The sequence below is a fragment of the Ascaphus truei genome, chromosome 9 (assembly GCF_040206685.1).
Source record: "Ascaphus truei isolate aAscTru1 chromosome 9, aAscTru1.hap1, whole genome shotgun sequence".
Classification (NCBI taxonomy): Eukaryota; Metazoa; Chordata; class Amphibia; order Anura; family Ascaphidae; genus Ascaphus; species Ascaphus truei.
This window is the reverse complement of record NC_134491.1, coordinates 37,841,593-37,860,540: the sequence shown is the minus strand read 5'-3', so window position 1 is coordinate 37,860,540 and position 18,948 is coordinate 37,841,593. Positions and strand designations below refer to the sequence as shown.

Here is an 18,948-nt window from a genome sequence, read left to right as displayed (position 1 = left end):
TGCTCCGGGAGCCACGAGAACCTCCCCGATCGCTGCTCTCGCTTCACACCCCCCCCTCCGCAGGTCCACCCGATACAACCGCGTTATAACCAGGATCACGATAAATAAAATAAAAATGGCCATCGCAATCGGGGATTTCGTGTCCCTGCGTCCATCGGAGGGAGAGAGATAGGATAGATCTCCCTGAACCTGGCGTCACAGCGACAGCCGCCTCCCCCCACGCAGCACTTACCCGCAGCAGAGTGTGCTGTGCAGAGAAGCTTTGAGTCTGCAAGGGGGAGGGGGAGGGTATCATGGAGTCAGGAGAAGCTGTGCAACGAAAGGTGTAAACAAGGCGCTACGCCCTATGGATATCAAGTGACAAAACATGATTTAAAAGTGCAATATAATGACTCACAAGTGGAAAAACAATCAAATGTAATACCCCCTGCTTCAACCCTCCGGTGGGGTTGTTTTCACTCTTCCCAAAATAGTAGAACTTGTATCACACGATCCAGGGGGAGCATGGGGTAAAAGAACATAAAAAACACTCTACTGTAAGTGCAGAGATACAAACAGTGCGGGGAATAATCCTATTAATCTTGGCTCCTGTGTTATTCCTACTCACAAGAAGATAGAAGTTTTCAGGCAATAGAGATCAATATGCAGATGAGGAGATACCACTGGCCTCCGTAACTCAGGGGATGTACCTCAGCGAGAGAGGGAGAAGAACACGCACAGCACAGATCTGGCAGCAATAACCTTTTAGCAATAAACTTATAAAATGCACACTCACAGTGTCTCAGAATTAAAACAGCATTTGTAGCTTATAAAAGCTAAGTGACGCGGCCTGGACGAAAGCCCACACCGTCTCTCACTACACCATCTCCCTCTGGAGCTCCGATCGGATCACCACCTAAGTTTGCAGGCGGCGCTGCTCCACTTCCGGTCGCGGAACGATGTCGTCACTTCCGGTCGCGGCGATACAGTAGGTGTATCCGTGGAGTACAGGGGCGCCTTCTTCCACAGCTACGTAGCGGCCCGTGCACCAACCTCTTTTTCAGAAATGTCTGACATCCACCTCTTCTTAAAGGTTTTCTTCATTAGACCTCCTGCTGAGCAGTAATAGAGTCCAGCGTAGTGTCCCAACAGTCTGCAGAGCTTCGAGCTCTTCACCTAGGTCATGCTGTTGTTTCTCTGCCTTCTTGCGGCCAGCACGGTCAAACTCCAGGTCCTTCCTCAGGTCTTGAAGCTGTCCTATACTTCTTTTCTGGCTCAAGTCAGCTGCCAATTCAATTCCTCTCAGGGCCTTCATCTCTTCCCGGTGCTTGCTCAGGGTTTGTGTCAGCGCATCCTTCAGATTTTGGATCTCTGTAGTTTTTGTCGCTAGGATTGCTGCTGCTTCTGTTTTCCATGCTTCTTTCTCCTGGGTGTACTGATTTTTGGTGATGGAGCAGGCTCTCTGCTTCTCCAGCTCTTTCTCGTCCTCCTTTATAGCTGTGAGTTGCTGGGACGTGTGTTCAGTTATCCGCTTTAGCTCTAGAAGCCTTTTATCCAACTTCAGTTTTTCAGATTCCAAGGTTTGGACATTTTTAGTTTTTTCGTATTCTGCTTCCAGTGATGCTCGGGTAAGGCTCAGGGTGGCCTTCAGCTCATCATGCTGCTCGGCGGGGACCCACTGGGTACTCAGTCGCTCCTGTAGCACTTGCTGCTTTACTTTACCCATCTCTGTTTTTAACGTGCAGACCTCTCGCTGAGAAACTTGTAGCTTGCCGATGAGGCATTGAACATCTTGTTGGGACGCCTCATGGAACCGTTTCCAGTCAACACTCTTTTGGTCTGACTCACTTGGATTTCTGCTTATGGCGGTATCGGTAGCCTTTGTCATACCAAGGCTAGTAGTCACTCCTGTGACGATTGCGCCAAGCGCTCTGTGTTGTAGTCCACCTCTGGTCTTTTCTGATGCCACGGGGTAAACTTTCCCTGCAGCTTCTGTTGCACATGGAGGTTGTCTTTTACGCGGGGCCACATAGGAGTCCTCGTCGTCCTCTTCTGAACTGAAAGAACTGTGCTGAACCGTAGAAACCCAGCGCGAACCATGCCCCACAGAAAAATTACATTCCATTGGTTCCGCGTTTCGAGGGCAAACTGCGGCCACATGTCCAAGCTAATATCATCTGTAGCACTCTATATACCTTCCAAAACTGGGTCGGTGTTTTGTTTCCAGTCTACTGGGAACAATGAGACCAGAGTCCCTCCTAGGTGCTGTGGGACTTCCTACTCCTTTATGCAAGTCAATGAGTCCTTGGGGATTCCTATTCGGATGAACAGTCTTATCGCACCTCCTGGAGCGCAGGAAGCGAGAACCGGAGCACTCATCTGGATTTGAACTCTTGGACATCTCCTCGGCAGTCAAGTAACATTCGACTAAAGTGACCAACTGTTCGGCGTCTTTGGGGTCACTCTGGCTCACCCACTTCTGGATGATGCGGGGGAGACTCCTCAGGAACCAGTCTATAACGACTCTTTCGACAACTGCAGAGATGGAACATACCTCAAGCTGGAGCCACTTCCTTGCAGAGTGTATAAGGTTATAGAGTTGAGAGCGGAGTGTCTTCTCTATATCATAACGCAAGAATGGAACCGTTGGGCCCGAACCGCGAGGGTGACCCCTAGCCGTGCCATAATCTCCGCCTTCAGAGTGTTGTAGTCTTTAGCTTGCTCGGTCTAAGTCATAATAGGCTTGTTGTGAGTCACCCACCAATAAGGGAGAAATTATTCCCGCCCACTCCTCAGCTGGCCACCCTTCGCGTACTGCCGTGCGCTCGAAAATTGACGTCATAGTCCATCGTCATTTTCTGAACGAGGTGCGTTTTTACCTGGTGAGCGACCTGTGGGGCCACTCTAGGCTTGGCGGTAATTTTCTCTCCAACACTCGGAGCTCCTGGTGTAGGCGAAGTTGCGACTCGTTTTGCTCTTTTAGCGTATGATGTAAGGACAGCGCTATCTGCTGTACTAATGCCGCCATACTTTCAATTTGTGACTTTGTCATCGGTTGTAAACTCTCATTATAGGATTTTAACATCTCCTCTTGGGTCTTTGCCAATTGCTGCGAACCCCGCATTAAAATAGCAGAATTTTTTGTTTGTTTGTACTGAAGCGAGGTCAAAAATTCCTCCATTTTCCACTTTCACTGCCTTGTGGACTGCCCGCATTAAACTCCACCAATTGTGACATCTCAGTCCCAGCGTTGGATCTTTTGTCCAGATCAAAGGCAGGAAATACTGTGCTTTCTAAGCAGGAGTTTATTTACAGGGTACAAAGCAGGTACAGGGTTAACTCATAACACAAAACAGAAACAAAAGACCTAACTCCTTCCAGGAGTACTGACTAATACTGCTTAGTTCCTAACTAATCGTGGGAGAATTAAACTCTTTCCCCACTTTACCCAATGTACCTGCAGCAGGTCTCCTTTCAGTCTCTCACAGGGCTGTCTGTGTGTGCCTTCAGATCAGTATAGCAGCAGCGTCTCTCACCCTCTCTGTATAACTCAACAGTGTGTGTCTGGCAGCATGGGGGGGGGGGGGGGGGATCTCTGTATCACTTCCTGACTATACAGGCTAGGCTAACTAGCTCATTAACTCACAGCTGAACAGACCTTTCCAGAATGATTAATTCTATGAGAGCTGTAAAGTCCCACAAACGCCCCATTCTAACCATTAGAGGGCAGTGACGGCATCACAATATATGTGTGTGTGTATGTATATATGTGTATATATATATATATATATATATATACATACACATACACATACACATACACATACACATACACATACACATACACATACACACACACCCACACACACGGTTTAAAGCTCGCCCCGCTTTCCAATTTGCAGTTTCTATCATGTTCCTGTGTATCACAGACCCAATATGGTTTTTCTCCTACCAGCAAAAAACGAGAGGTACATGAAAATGTTATCAGGTAGTGTTAGAACCTGCAAATTGATCATGCTTTTATGTTGGCTGCAGACTTATAACGCTTTGGCCAAAGGGTTTAACTAAATGACCCTTACTCATGAGCAGATTAGCACTGAAGTATTGTACTATCTGTTGTGTCACTTTGTATGTTGCTCTTGGCCTTTCTGTGTGTGTGTGCGTGTGTATGTATATGTGTATATATGTATGTGTGTGTGTATATACAAATGGAAATATTACTGTATGCTCATGTGCATGTCTTGGATATATCTGCAACCCTGTCTTTCCCCATTATCACCCAGCACACACAGGGCCATCTTAACAACATTAGGAGCCCCCGGGCAAAGCAGTGCAAGGGGCCCTGCCTACACTGTCGCTCCCAGCCTCCCACGTGCTCACTAGCAGCAGCAGGCACCGGAAGTGCTGCACTGCTAGGCTGTGAGCGGTTGTGACGCGAGCCGGGGTGCCAGGCGGGCGCAGAGCGAGTGGAGCCGGGGTGCCGGGCGGGAGGAGAGCGAGTAGGGTTGCCAGGTGGCTTGTCCAAAAATACTGGACACTGGTGAAAGGTGCGACGCACTCGAGAATCGTTGGTGGGGAAGAATGTTATTTATAAATGACCTGACTGTTATGTCATTTGTTCTAAATTTCACTCCAAGTATTCACCAATTTAAATTCTATTTCGTAAAAAATCTGTGGAGGAGTCTTGGGGAAGGAGCACCCTTCCGAGGATTGTTTTAGGAAATAGAATATGAAATAGTACAAATTGGTGCATTCTTGGAGTGAAATTTAGAACAAATGACGTAATGGTCAGATCATTTATAAATAACTGACCTGCAGTCATACTGTACATGGCGAGCAATACTGATCTTACTGCTCCTCCCACAAATTCCAAGATTGTTGCACCCCCTCCTCATCCTCTCTCATCCCCCCCATACCCCCTCCCCTCGTCCTCTCTCACCCCCTCCCTTCATCCTCTGTTACACCCATCCCTTCATCCTCTCCCCCCCACCCTCCCTGTCATTATTAGAACAGTAGCTTTCAAATTTAGACTTCAAAATCCAGCTTTAAATTGGCACTGAGACACGCACACAGGCAGAACACTGAGAGAGACAGACACACACACAGGCAGGAGGACACTGAGACACACAGACACAGCCTCACCTCTCTGCTGCATGCTTTTTCTCCGCTCTTTGGCCCCACCCCCCAGTCTCCTGCCACCTCCCGATTGGCTGAATTACACAGCAGCAACCAATCAGAAGCTGCCCAGCTCCCTAGCAGCAGCAGCCCTGCTCTATCTCTCATGTTTTACTGGACAGGGGAAGCAAATGCCGTACACCTGGCAACCCTGAGGCTGCGGTCCCAGTCATCACTGTGACATGCTCGCCCGGAGGGGGGGGGCGGCGCGTGCACAGCGCTAACCGTGATCTGCGGTCTTCAGGAGAGAGGGAGAAGTTGCGACGGGAGGGGGCGTGGTTGGGTTTTTTCAGGGGTTGTGGCCATGACCTCACACGGCTGGTTCGCCCTCATTGGCTGTACAGCCGGCAGGGGCGTGGCCACGGCTCCGTCGCAAGTTCCACACAATTTTTTTGTGTGTGTGGAATCTTGCAGTACAGCGCGGCTGCTAAATATGTACCAACGCATGTACTCGGCCCTGAGTGACTGGGGGGCCGGTGATTGTTCGCACAGTGCACGCCGAGGCGTGCACTGTGACAGTCACTGGGACCGCAGCCTAAAAGCAAGCCGGTGTGCTGGGCGGGGGGAGAGCATTGGTGGGCATGCATGGGCCGGGTGCTGTGCGGCCCCCGGGCAACTGCCCAGCGTGCCCATATGTTAAGACGGCCCTGAGCACACAGCACTTCCACTGCCGCAGGGGATTCTGGGAAATGACATGCAAATGAGCACACAGTGCCACCTTTTGCTTCAAAACCATTCAACATGGTTCCCCTATAAGCTTAAGCTTGCTGCATAGTCACAGCTTTGAGCACAGCCAGGGTTAAGATGCATAGCCATTAAACCCACCCACAGACAGCCGTTTTGACCTTTAATGGGTCTCTTCAGTGTGGGGTTGGTTACGGATATTAATGATAATCATTGGCTAAAGTATCCTAAGTACTCTGATATATATTGAAGTACAATAGTATAATATGTGGACAATCCTATATAAATTAGAGAAGCCATAGTCTCACACTGTAGTAATAGGCTGAGTACAGCATTATAGGAACCTGTATATATGGTAGGAATTTGTTCACCGATTTTTAGCATAGGATATTTATCCATTAGCACAGGATACAGGTAGTCCTCGCTATCCAACGTTTCACTTTACAACAAATGGCATATCCAACGCAACCGTATGGGCCGTTTTTCGACGCCGGAATGTGTTATCCGATGCTTGAATGCGTTATCCAACGCTCACCACCACTGATTAACATGGGACTCACTTTACAACGGTTTCACTATCCAAAGCTACTTCCAGAACGGATTCCGGTTGATAACCGAGGACGCCTGTATTAGAATTGACATTATTTGTCACATATAATCCATGATAGTCAAGTACAGCTGAGGCTGTTTGATTTTTGAGGGATATCTGCTTTTGAGATTTCACAATTACTTTGGCAATTTTTCTAGCTGTTCACCATCGCTGAAATAGGTTTTAATTGTCATATGTTTTTTGGTCTTTCAATAAAACGTTATTATTTTTTAATATTAGTAGAGGTAGAGTGCATCATATGGGATTATTTCCTTTTCGTAAACTCATAGTTATCCCTCTTCCCAGATAGCACCCCTCAAGTACGTGATTATACACTTAGCTGAGCAGGGACCCCCCAACCCCCCTTTTTTTTGTTATCTTTGAACTATACCAGAACACATTCTAAGTTATATAAAAAATAATGTTGGAAAAAGAAGACGTCACAGTTTTTTCATGGAAAGCATCATCTGTATAGCTTTCTCAAACATCAGCTGAAGATTAGTTTTGTTTTTAAGACAATGTTTACATAACCGAAATATGGTTCAGTAGTAATTCAGTTCTGTATTACATTGATCCTTAATTAGGATCATTCTGGAAGTAGACGAACCGGCATCCAATCACAATGGAGGGGAATTGCTTTTTGGAGATGATGGGTATCTTTACATATTTATTGGTGATGGAGGAATGGCTGGAGATCCATTTGGGAAGTTTGGCAATGCTCAAAACAAGTAAGAGCTCTTTGACAAAAAAAACATGTCATGTCTTGCAAAATTGTAAATCATACTGTGAGTTTGTTTGCGGATAAGTTAGACTTAGAATTAAAGCTTCGTCATTTGTTTTTTATTCATTGGATTGTAATGGCTAATTTTATTCCCTAGTTGTGTTATCCAAATAATGAAACCTAATGTATACAAAAAAATCTGTAAAATTAAATTTGAATGTGCAAAAATGTAACATTTTGAATGTGTGTGTCTATGAGAATGTCCACTCTCCCTTTTTATTGCAATAGTGTTGCCTGAATTTTGTAAGCAATATTGGGAGTGCTTTCTTAAGTTAAGTAAAGTAAAAGGAAAGATCCAGCGCTCCACGGATTTGCAAAAGTATCAAATTTATTGCGCCATATACAACGACCATTTCGACCTTAAGTGAAAAAAGCCTACTAAGGTCGAAACGGTCGTTGTGTATGGCGCAATAAATTTGATACTTTTGCAAATCCGTGGAGCACTGGATCTTTCCTTTTCACAGTTCAATCTTGAATATTTGTGATAGGTATCCCTTTGAACCAGCAGCACTGTGTAATACTGTTTTGTTTTTTGACTTGGTGTGCAGCATATTACTGTTCTTAAGTACTATAGCAGTTAGGGGAGGAATTACTTGACACATATTATTATGTTGTAGCAACCTATAAAAAGATACCATCTCGATTATTGTAACCTCCTGCTGTTCGGCCTTCCTGCCTCTCACATGTCTCTCCTACAATCTATCCTAAATGCTGCTGCCAGAATCACTCTACTCTTTCCTAGATCTGTCTCGGTGTCTCCCTTGCTGAAATTCCTCTTCTGGCTTCCTATCAAATCCCATATCACACACTCAATTCTCCTCCCTTTTAAAGCTTTACACTCTTCTGCTCCTTCTTGCATCTCAGCCCTAATTTCTCACTGTACATCATCCTGACTCTTGCGTTCTTCTCAAGGATGTCTTCTCTCTACCCCTTTTTTATCTAAAGCCCTCTCCCGCCTTAAACTTTTCTCACTGACTGCCCCACACCTCTGGAATGCCCTTCCCCTCAATATCCGACTAGCACCCTCTCTATCCACCTGTAAGACTCGCCTTAAAACACACCTGCTTAACGAAACATATGAGTAGCTCCGTGGCTGATTCTTTGCACCTCATACATAAAGCTTGGCCCCTTGCAGACACACAGACACAGAACACCCTCCTACTGTCTCTGTACGTTCTTCCTACCTACTGTACCAATTAAATTGTAAGCTATTTGGAGCAAGGACTCCTTTTCCTAAATGTTACCTTTATGTCTGAAGCACTTCTTCCTATTGTGTTATTTGTATTATTTGTTATTTATATGATTGTCACGTGCATTACTGCTGTGAATTGCTACAGTATGTACATTAATGGCGCTATATAAATAAAGACATACATACATACATACTATACATACATACATGCCTAAAAAACAAATATTTTTGCTGCCTCACATATATTGCATACATGTTCTGTGCAGACATGGCTTTATGGATCAATATATAGTATTCGGAGAGTTCATTGATGCTCAAATGAGAATATATGTACTTTTAATATATTTTCTTTTTGCATGCCTATCCAGCTGGGAAGAGCTTTACAGACAATTGGACAATAGGGTATATTCGCAAAGCTGCGACATCGCCAATTCGTCTGATCTGGCCCGGGAAGCCCCATTGACTTCAATGGGACTTCATTGTTAGATCACATGGATCGGCGATCTCACAGCTAAGAGAATATACCCCCAATCCCTCCAATACATGTTTCAGAACATATTGTCCTTGGTTTTTCTTATTGTCTTTCTTATCATTCACAGGTCAACTTTGCTAGGCAAAATATTGAGGATCAATGTGAACCATAATGACCATGGCCCTATCTATAGAATTCCTCCAGACAACCCATTTGTTAATGAGCCAACAGCACGACCCGAAATCTATGCATATGGGGTGAGGAATATGTGGCGCTGCTCTTTTGATAGGGGAGATCCCCGCACAAAGGAAGGGAAAGGACGTCTTTTCTGTGGAGATGTAGGACAGAATAAATTTGAAGAAGTCGACATAATAGAAAAAGGAAAAAATTATGGCTGGAGGGCAAGGGAAGGATTCAGCTGTTATGATAAGAAACTTTGTGCCAATTCGTCATTAGGTAATGACACATTGTACTGTATTAGTATTTGATTTTGCTCCAATGTGAATGGTAGCATTGTTGCCAGAATCAATTGCTCTAATGATGACTGAAAAAAAACACTTTACCAATATTTGTTTGATGTGAAAATCTAATGTGAGGCTGCTTAGGCTATTTGGTCAATTATAACAATTACATTGAGTAGTGAATTCATTGATTTGGTATACAGCTCTTTAAAACAATCCAATTTTTAATTACGATGTGACCAACAGTTGCCATTATGAATTCATGCTAAGATAGGATATGTTGTGATATTACGTGTAAATATTACTGCAGGATACCATAAAAATCTATGCTTTGATATCATATATTGGAGAACCAATAGTGGCCCATGGGATAAGCCACATCTTTCATTTTACACCATCGACATGGAGCAAAATATAACTCCTGGAACAGATCGCAGTAGATAATGTGGGAACTTGTGAACCATGTGTTCGATTGTTTTCAAACTGGTGCATATTTATTAAATATTTCTGTTTGATAAAACCCCTATGTCCCTCAGGAAAAAAACAATGACTATGATATACACTTATAAGTACCCAAAGCCACCTCTTTTTGTTGATTGCAGCTCTAGAAAACATTAAAGGAACCATCTGATATTCACAGCTGCTTACTGTATTCCCACTACTGTACTTAAATTCAGGCTGTAACATCAAGAATTGCCACTACCATGGGAAATGCTTTCTTGCTGGTCAGTGCTGTACTGTAGGTTAGAAGTCAATAGGCAAAGACAGCACACATATTAAACACAAAAGACAAGAGCAGAGGTCTGTTTTAAGGTTGTGTTTTCTTAAAAAGGTGCAGTGTCCGGAATGGACAAGAAACTTGTTTACAACACACAGTGCAATATCTGTCTTTTCTGTTTTCCATTCTGAAAACTGGGCTCATATTCCTCCAACATAATTTAAATATTTAACATAACCCCGTCGGATTTCTTTAATTATGCATTTTGAAACATAAAAGAGAAAGTCAATGATGGTTCATAACAAAACACAAATATCTCGGAATAAAAAATGTACAGGTTTGCAGGAATGATTATTCTTGCTAATGATAAGCGTTTTGCTGTCTGCATTTAGCACATCTACATATGACCATATTGTATTAGGCCAATAATTAATAATGTTTGTGTGTCTGATTCGCACAATTCTTTATAAAAGAAAGCATTTATCTCTGAAGTGTTTTAATTAGTCTCCTCCTGTAAAATAATATGATTAAATACCACATGTATTGAAAGCAGTATGCTGTCCTTGTAATTAATTATTTATGTTGTGTTAAATGAGGATTTTTCCCCTTACAGACGATGTGCTTCCAATTTTTGCTTACCCTCACAAATTGGGAAAATCTGTCACAGGAGGTTACATTTACAGAGGCTGTAAAAATCCAAATCTGAATGGGCTCTATATATTTGGAGATTTTATGAGTGGGTAAGTCTGTTTTACTTTTAATGAGTGCACAGCCGATGTGTGCGGACAGAGGAATGTTATGCATCACATTTTTGCTTTTGTTGAAAATTATATTAGGTTTTTATAGATCACAATACAGTTTATGAAGCTAGATGTATTATTCTGCCTAACAGAGGGAGGAAAACATCCAAATGGTTCTGGGACTGAAATCCTGCCACTCCTCTTAATCATCAGGTCTATTTTACAAATAACATAATAGCAGCGTTTCTCTTTCCCTGAACGCAGTACAATATACACATGGTCCCCAGTATCCAACTGTCCGCTTTCCGTCTAATGCCTTATCCGACGCCACATAATGCAGTCCGTTGGACACATTATCCAATATCGGAACCGCTTATCCGACACTCACCGCCGCGGGTTAACATGGACCCGCAATCCGACGGCCCCTTATCTGACGGCGGTTTGCGGGATGCATTCTGTCGGATAAGCGAGGGCCGGCTGTATTTATTGCTAGATAACCACATAGTTACTGTACAATATTAGTTTTAAAAGCGCGTACAGTATGTGGTTTTCCTCACATTGTTTTGTACCTGTATCCCTCCATTTTTTTTTCCAGACGTCTGATGGCATTAAAAGAAAACCATGAAACAGGAGAGTGGCATTACCATGAAATCTGTATGGGAACAGGACAAACCTGTTTATTTCCTGGGCTAATTAATAACTATTACCAATACATAATCTCTTTTGCTGAAGATGAAGCAGGTAATTCGAATTAACTGATATTGTTGCAGTATCTGAATTGCCTAAACATACTTTTTTCAAATGTGGAGTTAAAATGTTGATTTTTTTTTTTAGAAAAATCCAATGTAAAATTAGCAATTCAGTTTAGCCTCTTTCTACCATGAACATCTTGCATGTGAATCCATTTTTTTGGATGTTGTGACAGATAAACCCTGCGGGACATACAACTTCTCTTTTTCATCTCTGCTAGACTTGTTAAGTCAATCTTTAAGTCCTACCCTGAAAAACAGGGTCCCAAGACGGCGTGCTGGTTTTATGTGGAGACAGCAAATATCTTCTACTGTAGTTTTAAGCATGTGATGCGTTCATTTTAGGTTTTAAAGAAAGACATTTAATAGCATGTATGCAGAAGGTACTTTTAAACTAGGTTATTAAACATTACTCTCTGTTTTCACCCCTCCCTGTAATGCCTGGCTGTCCCTTGTCCCCTTTTCCCCCACCTTACACTCTCCTGCATTATGCCCTGCTCCTCTTGGCACTCTCTCCTCCCTCTCTTTGCACTCCCTGCCTTACTGTGTCTGCTCCTCTCTGTGCACACTACACTCCCTCATCTCCTACTCATCTCATCCGTCTCCTCTCCTTGCTGTGGCTCTGTTTCCTCCTACTCACCTTGCTGTCTCTCCTCTCTTTGCACTCCTATTTGCCCCATTCTCTCTGTATCTGTCTCTCTCCTTCCAGCATGCCTATCTCCTATTTGCAGGCTCTCCTACCTTCTCTTTGCACTCACTGCTTTACTGTGTCTGCTCCTCTCTGTACACTCCATCTCCTTGCTGTCTCTCTGTTTCTGCCTCCTACTGACCTTTCTGTCTCTCCTCCCCACTATTTGGCCTCCCTCCTGCCTGATGTGCACACTGCTATCCACTCCTTCCTCCTCATTGTCGTCATCCTTGTGTCTCCTCCTCTCCTTGCTGGCTGTCTCTGTCATCTCCTCTCTTTGTCTCTCACTCTGTCTCTTCTCCGTGCTCCCTCCTCCCCTCCCTCCTCCATCATGCCCTGCTCCTTTTTGCACTCTCCTCCCCTCTTTGCACTCCCTGCCTTAATGTGTCTGCTCCTCTCTATGTACACTACACTCCCTCCTCTATTACTTACCTGTCTGCTCCCCTTGCTGCCTCTGTTTCCTCCCCCTAATCACCTTTCTGTTGCTCCATCCCCATGTGCACACTGCTCTCCGCTGTCTGTCTCCTCTCCTCGCTGTCTCTCCTCCTCCCTCCATCATGCCCTGCTCCTCTTTGCATTCCCTGCCTTACTGTGTCTGCTCCTCTGTTTGCATATTACACTCCCGCCTTTCCTACTCATCTCATCTGTCTCCTCCTCTCCTTGATGTTTCCACTGCGATGAAAATGCCCTCCCCCAGTGTTTCCTTGGTCAGTGGGAGACCAATCAGTCTATCACAGAGGGGGGATGTATTATGTATATCTTTATTTATATAGAGCCAACAGTGTACTCGGTGTAACGCAGTGCTCACCACAAACAAGGCGTGACCGTGAGGTGGTGGTAGATATAAATGCCAGCCACTAGGGCGCATCTGGAGAGTAGTATTGTCGAGCTAGCCGGGTCGGGATTGGGGAGGTAAGGATAGTCGTAATACTTGTCGGGGTTGGAGGGTAGTGGATCGTTGCACATACTATAAGCCGTGGTCTGGATTAGAGAGTGAAGAGTAATCGAGGTACATTGCCGAGGTCGGGGTATTGAGAGATGCAGATCGTCGAGAGTATCCGGGGTCAGGAGTAGAGAAGAGCGGAGTTTAATAGAAAGTCGGGGTCAGGAACAGAGAGCTAGGAACAAACAAGACAAGACTTCAGAGGCAAGCAGCAGTGAACACTACGCAACATAGGTTTATGCTCAGCCAATGTGCCAGTGGCACAGCATATAAAGGAGAAGGCAGTGAGGTAGTGTGGAGATGGTTCAGCAATGATGGCTGCTATTGGCCTTTTCGGGATCCAGGAGAGGTGTGGGAAGGTACTGAGTTGTTGGGCTGCTGGCCCGAGTCCCGTGTATGCCGATCGCGTGCTGGGTCCTTATGGTGCCGCCGCGTGGGCGGAGACTGAAGATGGAATTAGGAAGTGAGGCACTAGATCCCGGGCAGGGTGCGCGCGTGACCCGCATGACGGCTGGTCCCTTAAGGAGAGTCGTCCTGTCCGGCGGGAACAGCGGGAGTGGTCAATGTTAAGTGGGGAGCGCGCTGAGGGCGGCGTAGCTCCCTGATCCTTACACTCAGTGCTTTATAAAGACAATACAGTACAGGGAATTATAATAATACAATAAGTGCAGCAAAGTCAGACAATAGGAAAGGAAATCTCTGCCCTGAGAGCTTACAATCTAAGTGGTATGTTGGGAGACTAAATGCAGTAGATGGCAGTTGTGACGTTGAAGGGGTACCCAGGCCATTAATAAAGGTATTTGGCCCGACTGGGTGCCCCTGAACCAGATTGGGAATTGTAGAATGTCAGCTCTGCAACCCAGCAAGGGTGGTAATACTGCAAATATATTCAAAATGCCTGTGTCTCTCCCTCCAGGGATAAGGGGGCAAGAGTAATGCTATGTATCAACTGTATAAGCCATGTAACAGGGTCCCCTGAGTCATAGTGGGTAAATGTAAAGTGTCAGCTCTGCAGCCCACTGCTGGTTGCGAGCCTGTAAATGCATTAGGCTGAGTCCCCACCGACGCTGACCGCGCTTGGTGCTTCGCGCACTTACCTCTGTAAATGGGAATCCTCCTGTTTATTCTCACGCTGTACACGCACGCACGCTCTCCCAAGATTTGTGTTTGGGGAGACAAGCGAGCTATACTTTCAAGCTCAGAGCAGGGTCACATGACCCTGCTCTGACCAATGGGAAGAGGGAGGGTGTGTTCTAATGTCCTGTCACTATACACCAAACACAAACATGGAATTTAGCAGAAAGAAGTGGAAGGGGTGGTGGGAAAAAGGACTGAGGGGGGGGGGGGCAAACGGACTGAGAGGGGGGAGGCAAAGGACTGAGAGGGGGGAGCAAACTGAGAGGGGGGGGCAAATTGACTGATAGGGTGAGGGGGGCAAACGGACTGAGGGGGGGCAAACAGACTGAGGGGAGGCAAATGGACTGAGGAGGAGGGGGGCAAACGGAGTGAGGGGGAGGGGGCAAACAGAGTGAGGGGGGCAAATGGACAGAGGGGGGGGGCGGCAAAACGGACAGAGGGGGGCAAACGGACTGAGAGGGGAGGGGCAAATTGACTGAGAAGGGGGGGCAAACGGACTGAGAAGGGGGTGGGCTGGGAGAGCGCAGGAGGGGGTGGGAGAGAGAGCAATGGGGGGGGGGAGAGAGAGCGAAATGGGAGGGAGAGAGAGGAGGGCAACTTGGCCTGGGTTTTCTGAATGCATTGGAGCATGGTAGTGGCAGATATGAACTAAGATGGAGGAGAGATGGGACCCTTGTCCATAATCTGTGTTGTCCATGGACAACTGGCAGGATAGGGCATCAGCCTTCACATTCTTGGATATGGAACGATAGGAGATCCCTACAGGATAACAGGGTGGAAGGCATTTCCCATTGCTGCCAGACCACTAAATTAATATCTATCTCATGGTTCGGTGAATCTGGGGGTTATTAATACATAGCCAAAGAGCCCCCAGAATTACATAGATGGTTGGGTAATGGATAACGTCCAGATGAAGAACCTCATGGTTTAAACCACCAACTGTGACTTTGAGCTGAGCCGTCTCTTGCGAAACGACCCCGGATCCCAACGGTCTGCCATCAATAGAGGAGATACCCAAGGTCATGTCTTTTCTCTGGAGAGTTATATTGATTCGCTGAGCAAAGGCTTTATCCACGAACATACCGATGGCTGCAAAATCCACAAATGCCTTGGTAGTAATCGAATGGTAATGCCAAGATTAAACCAATGGGGATCATCAGGCGACTGGGAGATGGCTCATATGCCCAGAGGTAACTCCCCTCTTTGCACTGGGCACTGGCCATGTCCCAATTTTATTAGGACAGGCCCGAACCATATGGCCCTTCTCGCCACAGTAGATGCACAATCCCAAGGAGAGACAGTGCTGCTTCTTCCATTCAGTGAGACACATTGCCCAACTGCATGGGCTCCGCTTGTTCTTCAGAAGCTTCATAAGGAGGAACCTCAAGAGGTGGGACCAATGGAACAGACTGGACCCTGAGATAACGGCCCTGCGCCTGACGTCCCTCCCTTATCCGAAGATCGAGGGCAATGCAAAGGGCGATTAAGCCTTCTAAATCAGTGGGAAGGTCTCTGTAAATGAATTCATCCATCAGTCTCTCCTCAATGCCCTAACGGAAAGTGGACTTTAGAGCCCCCTTGTTCTAATCGGTCTCTGCTGCCAGGGTCCTTAACTCAATCGCATATTGTCCCATGGTACGAGAGCCTTGTTTAATCTGCAGGAGTGCAGATTCGGCAGAAGACGCATGACCGGGAGAATCGAAGATCATCTGGAAGGTCTGCATGAAGGTGACAGAATCATCCAACAGGGGGAACCTTTTTCATAAAGGGGGGGAAGACCAGGGTAATGCTTCATCCGTGAGGAGGGAGAACACGTATGCCACCCGAGAGCAGTGGGTAGTGAAGGATGATGGTTGCGTGTCAAACTGCACCTGGCACTGGTTCAAGAATCCTCTCTAAGCTGAGGGAAGACCGCCATAGTGAACTGGAGTATGGATCCAGGGTTCCTTTAAAACCATAGGTAATCGTGCGACTTCACTACCTGAAAGCGCGTACGGAGACGGAGCTACCCTTGGGGTTCCGAGGTGACTGCACAGGGTTTGTAGCATAGAGGAGATTGAGATCCAGTCTTTTGAGCTGGCCCTGATGGGTCACGGTGTTCACTACCTCTGCCGGGTCCATTGTGTGCAACATTGCTGACTGCATGGTTAGGAAGTAATACTCTGACCTTGGCCTGGGATGCAGGGGTAGTCGGGTCCAGTTCCAGGGTCAAGGCAGCCAGGGGTAATCCAGTACAAGGAGGAATCCAAACACCAGCAAGACAAACAGAATCAAAGGTAGAGCAAGGCACAGAATACTTTGCACGAGCAAAGACAGAGGGCAACTGCCTGTTATTTAAAGGCCAATAGGAGCTGCTGGCAATAGAGGACCAGAGAGAAGCTGACTTCCTGTCAGCAGCCATCTTAGGTGGGGCATGATATGACCTGATCCGTCGGCCATCTTGGCAAGTAGACATATCCCTTATAGGTACAGGAGGCTGATGCCAAGGAGCGAGAGGATAACACCAAGGTACAGGAGGTTAACACCTAGCTACAGGAGGCTAACGCCAAGTTACAGGAGGTTAACACTTAGTTACAGAGGTTCTACTTTCAGCTTTATGGGAGTTTGCAGCTTTGGAGAAAACAGAGCATCTCTTGTACGGTGAGTTGGAGGAGGTGATAACTTGTCTGGAGAGGGCAAACACTGCAGTTGCCACAATGAATGAAAGGCAGAGCAAATCTAACAAATTATTGCTAACCTGAACCAGAGATATGGAGGAGGCTCAGCAAAAAGTTTGCAATTGCCTGTCACGGTAGACCAGACCTAATTCACGCCGAATATACTGGGCACTGATTGAACAGGACAAAATTATAAAATAAACTGAAGATTTATTCCCTTTCGGGCAAACACAACACTGTAACACAAATAACACTTGAAAATAACACTTACGGTAAAATAACAGGGTGAAGTATCCAAGAATAACACTGGCTAGCAATTCTCCCTTGATGGATTAGAGTCACGAACCACCAACTACGAACAGCGAACACTCTACCACTGTCACAGAGGTGTGCAAGGGAGACTTGTTATGGTGAAATTAAATAGGGCTTTTATTGCGCCTGTTTCCTTAACATCAGGAAACCACCCAAACAAAGGGTAAACAAAGCTTCTATTCACTTGGGAGTATTTCTAGTGAAACCTATGTAGTCCACAACTCCCTTTAGATAAGCATGTCTGCCAGCCCCAAACATATATCATGAAATGAGCAGATATAAAAAGTCTTATAAAGGAAAGTCTTATCTGTTCCTTGTAGTTGGAGGGAAAATCTTCTCTGTTCCTTGATTACAACCTTTTTCTCAGGTTTTGTCAGCATTCAGGTTTAGAAGTTTCCCCTGTGTCTTGCAAGCAGCCTCTTCTGGTAGACTCAAGACGTCTGTCCACATGTCAGTCTCACAAGTTGTGAGAGTGAGGAACAATCTCCCGTTCTGTTTCAAGGGCAGGCTTTTCTTAGCAACCTAATCAGGCAGGTGGTGTTTGTTAATTGACTACTAGCAGTTAACCACCACACTGCTGGATTAGAGGCATATTTCCTGAACAGGGATAACTCCCCTGTTACAGGCACCCTGCCTCTTTATAGTTTTTTTCCCCCATCTCAAACAGACAAGGAACTCTGGGAGAAAGCAGGAGTGCCCCCCCCCTTCCCCCCCCCCCAGTAACACCAACCCTAGGGCTGAATGGCTGGGCATTGCCTAACTCATAGGAGGGGTTGATGGCAGATACTTAATGTTATCTGGCCCATCCCCACTCCTTATGGCTCTGCAGCTTGTCCTCAATGCACATTTATCTGCAGGCACCTTATCTGATTAAATCAGAGTCCCCTCCATACAAATGTAATTCTCATGCAAATCCCATTACAAGTCTGCTATCTGAGAAATTAGTACATACAGTCACATAATCCCCTGAAAACTTTGCAGGGCTGACTCCCAAATTACATCACAGTGCTTACCCATAGATCACAAAACACTTTACCTCATTTGCGTGCTTAACTAGACTTGGGAATTGAATTCACAGGGAATAAAAGTGCTTTGGAATACACATATATAGTATATTATACGTTAACCCTTTCTCTTCCCACACGAATTTGGGGTAAATAGCCGGGTATAACCCCTTTATTACAGGCCAGATTACCCCTGATCGTCACATTGCAAAAGAGAGTTGGAAGTCTCTCAGAAAGAGATTCTCACTCTCGGCACAGAGCTGGAACACTCTCGCCAGGAGGGCCACGGTCTAAACACAGAGCTGTGTACCTTGAAGGATGCCTATAAGAAGGCCCTAAGTAATATAGAGCCTATAGAAAGCAAGAACAGAAATCTGAAGGAAGAGGTTTCACATTTGACTGGCTTCACCAAGCAGAAAAAGTGAAGAAACAATTGGCCCAGGAAGAGTTAGAAGTGCAGGAAGCACTGGAGAATACAGAGCGAGTTCTGCAGGAAAAAAGTATCCATGCTGCTAATAAAGTAAAAGTGCTCCAGAAGCGTCTGAGAACCCAGTGTGTCCCCGCAGAACAGCATGAGTATGAGGTTTGGCAAAATCAGTTCTGGGTTTTCCCGTTCCAGTCTGGGTTTTTTCTCTTGCTTGCCCTCTGTGGCTGGATCATCCATTTT

General features: G+C 45.7%; 1 protein-coding gene across 3 annotated transcripts in view; it reads left to right on the top strand.

Annotated features, from left to right (window-relative positions):
* Window positions 1–18,948, top strand: part of HHIPL1 (HHIP like 1) — a 116,403-nt gene that overhangs the window by 56,674 nt on the left and 40,781 nt on the right. For all 3 annotated transcript variants that reach the window (XM_075614391.1, XM_075614390.1, XM_075614392.1), the window contains 4 exons: window positions 7,012–7,155; window positions 9,000–9,328; window positions 10,665–10,791; window positions 11,387–11,532. In XM_075614391.1, the coding sequence (XP_075470506.1) occupies window positions 7,012–7,155; window positions 9,000–9,328; window positions 10,665–10,791; window positions 11,387–11,532 (746 nt within the window). The remainder of the gene's footprint in view (window positions 1–7,011; window positions 7,156–8,999; window positions 9,329–10,664; window positions 10,792–11,386; window positions 11,533–18,948) is intronic.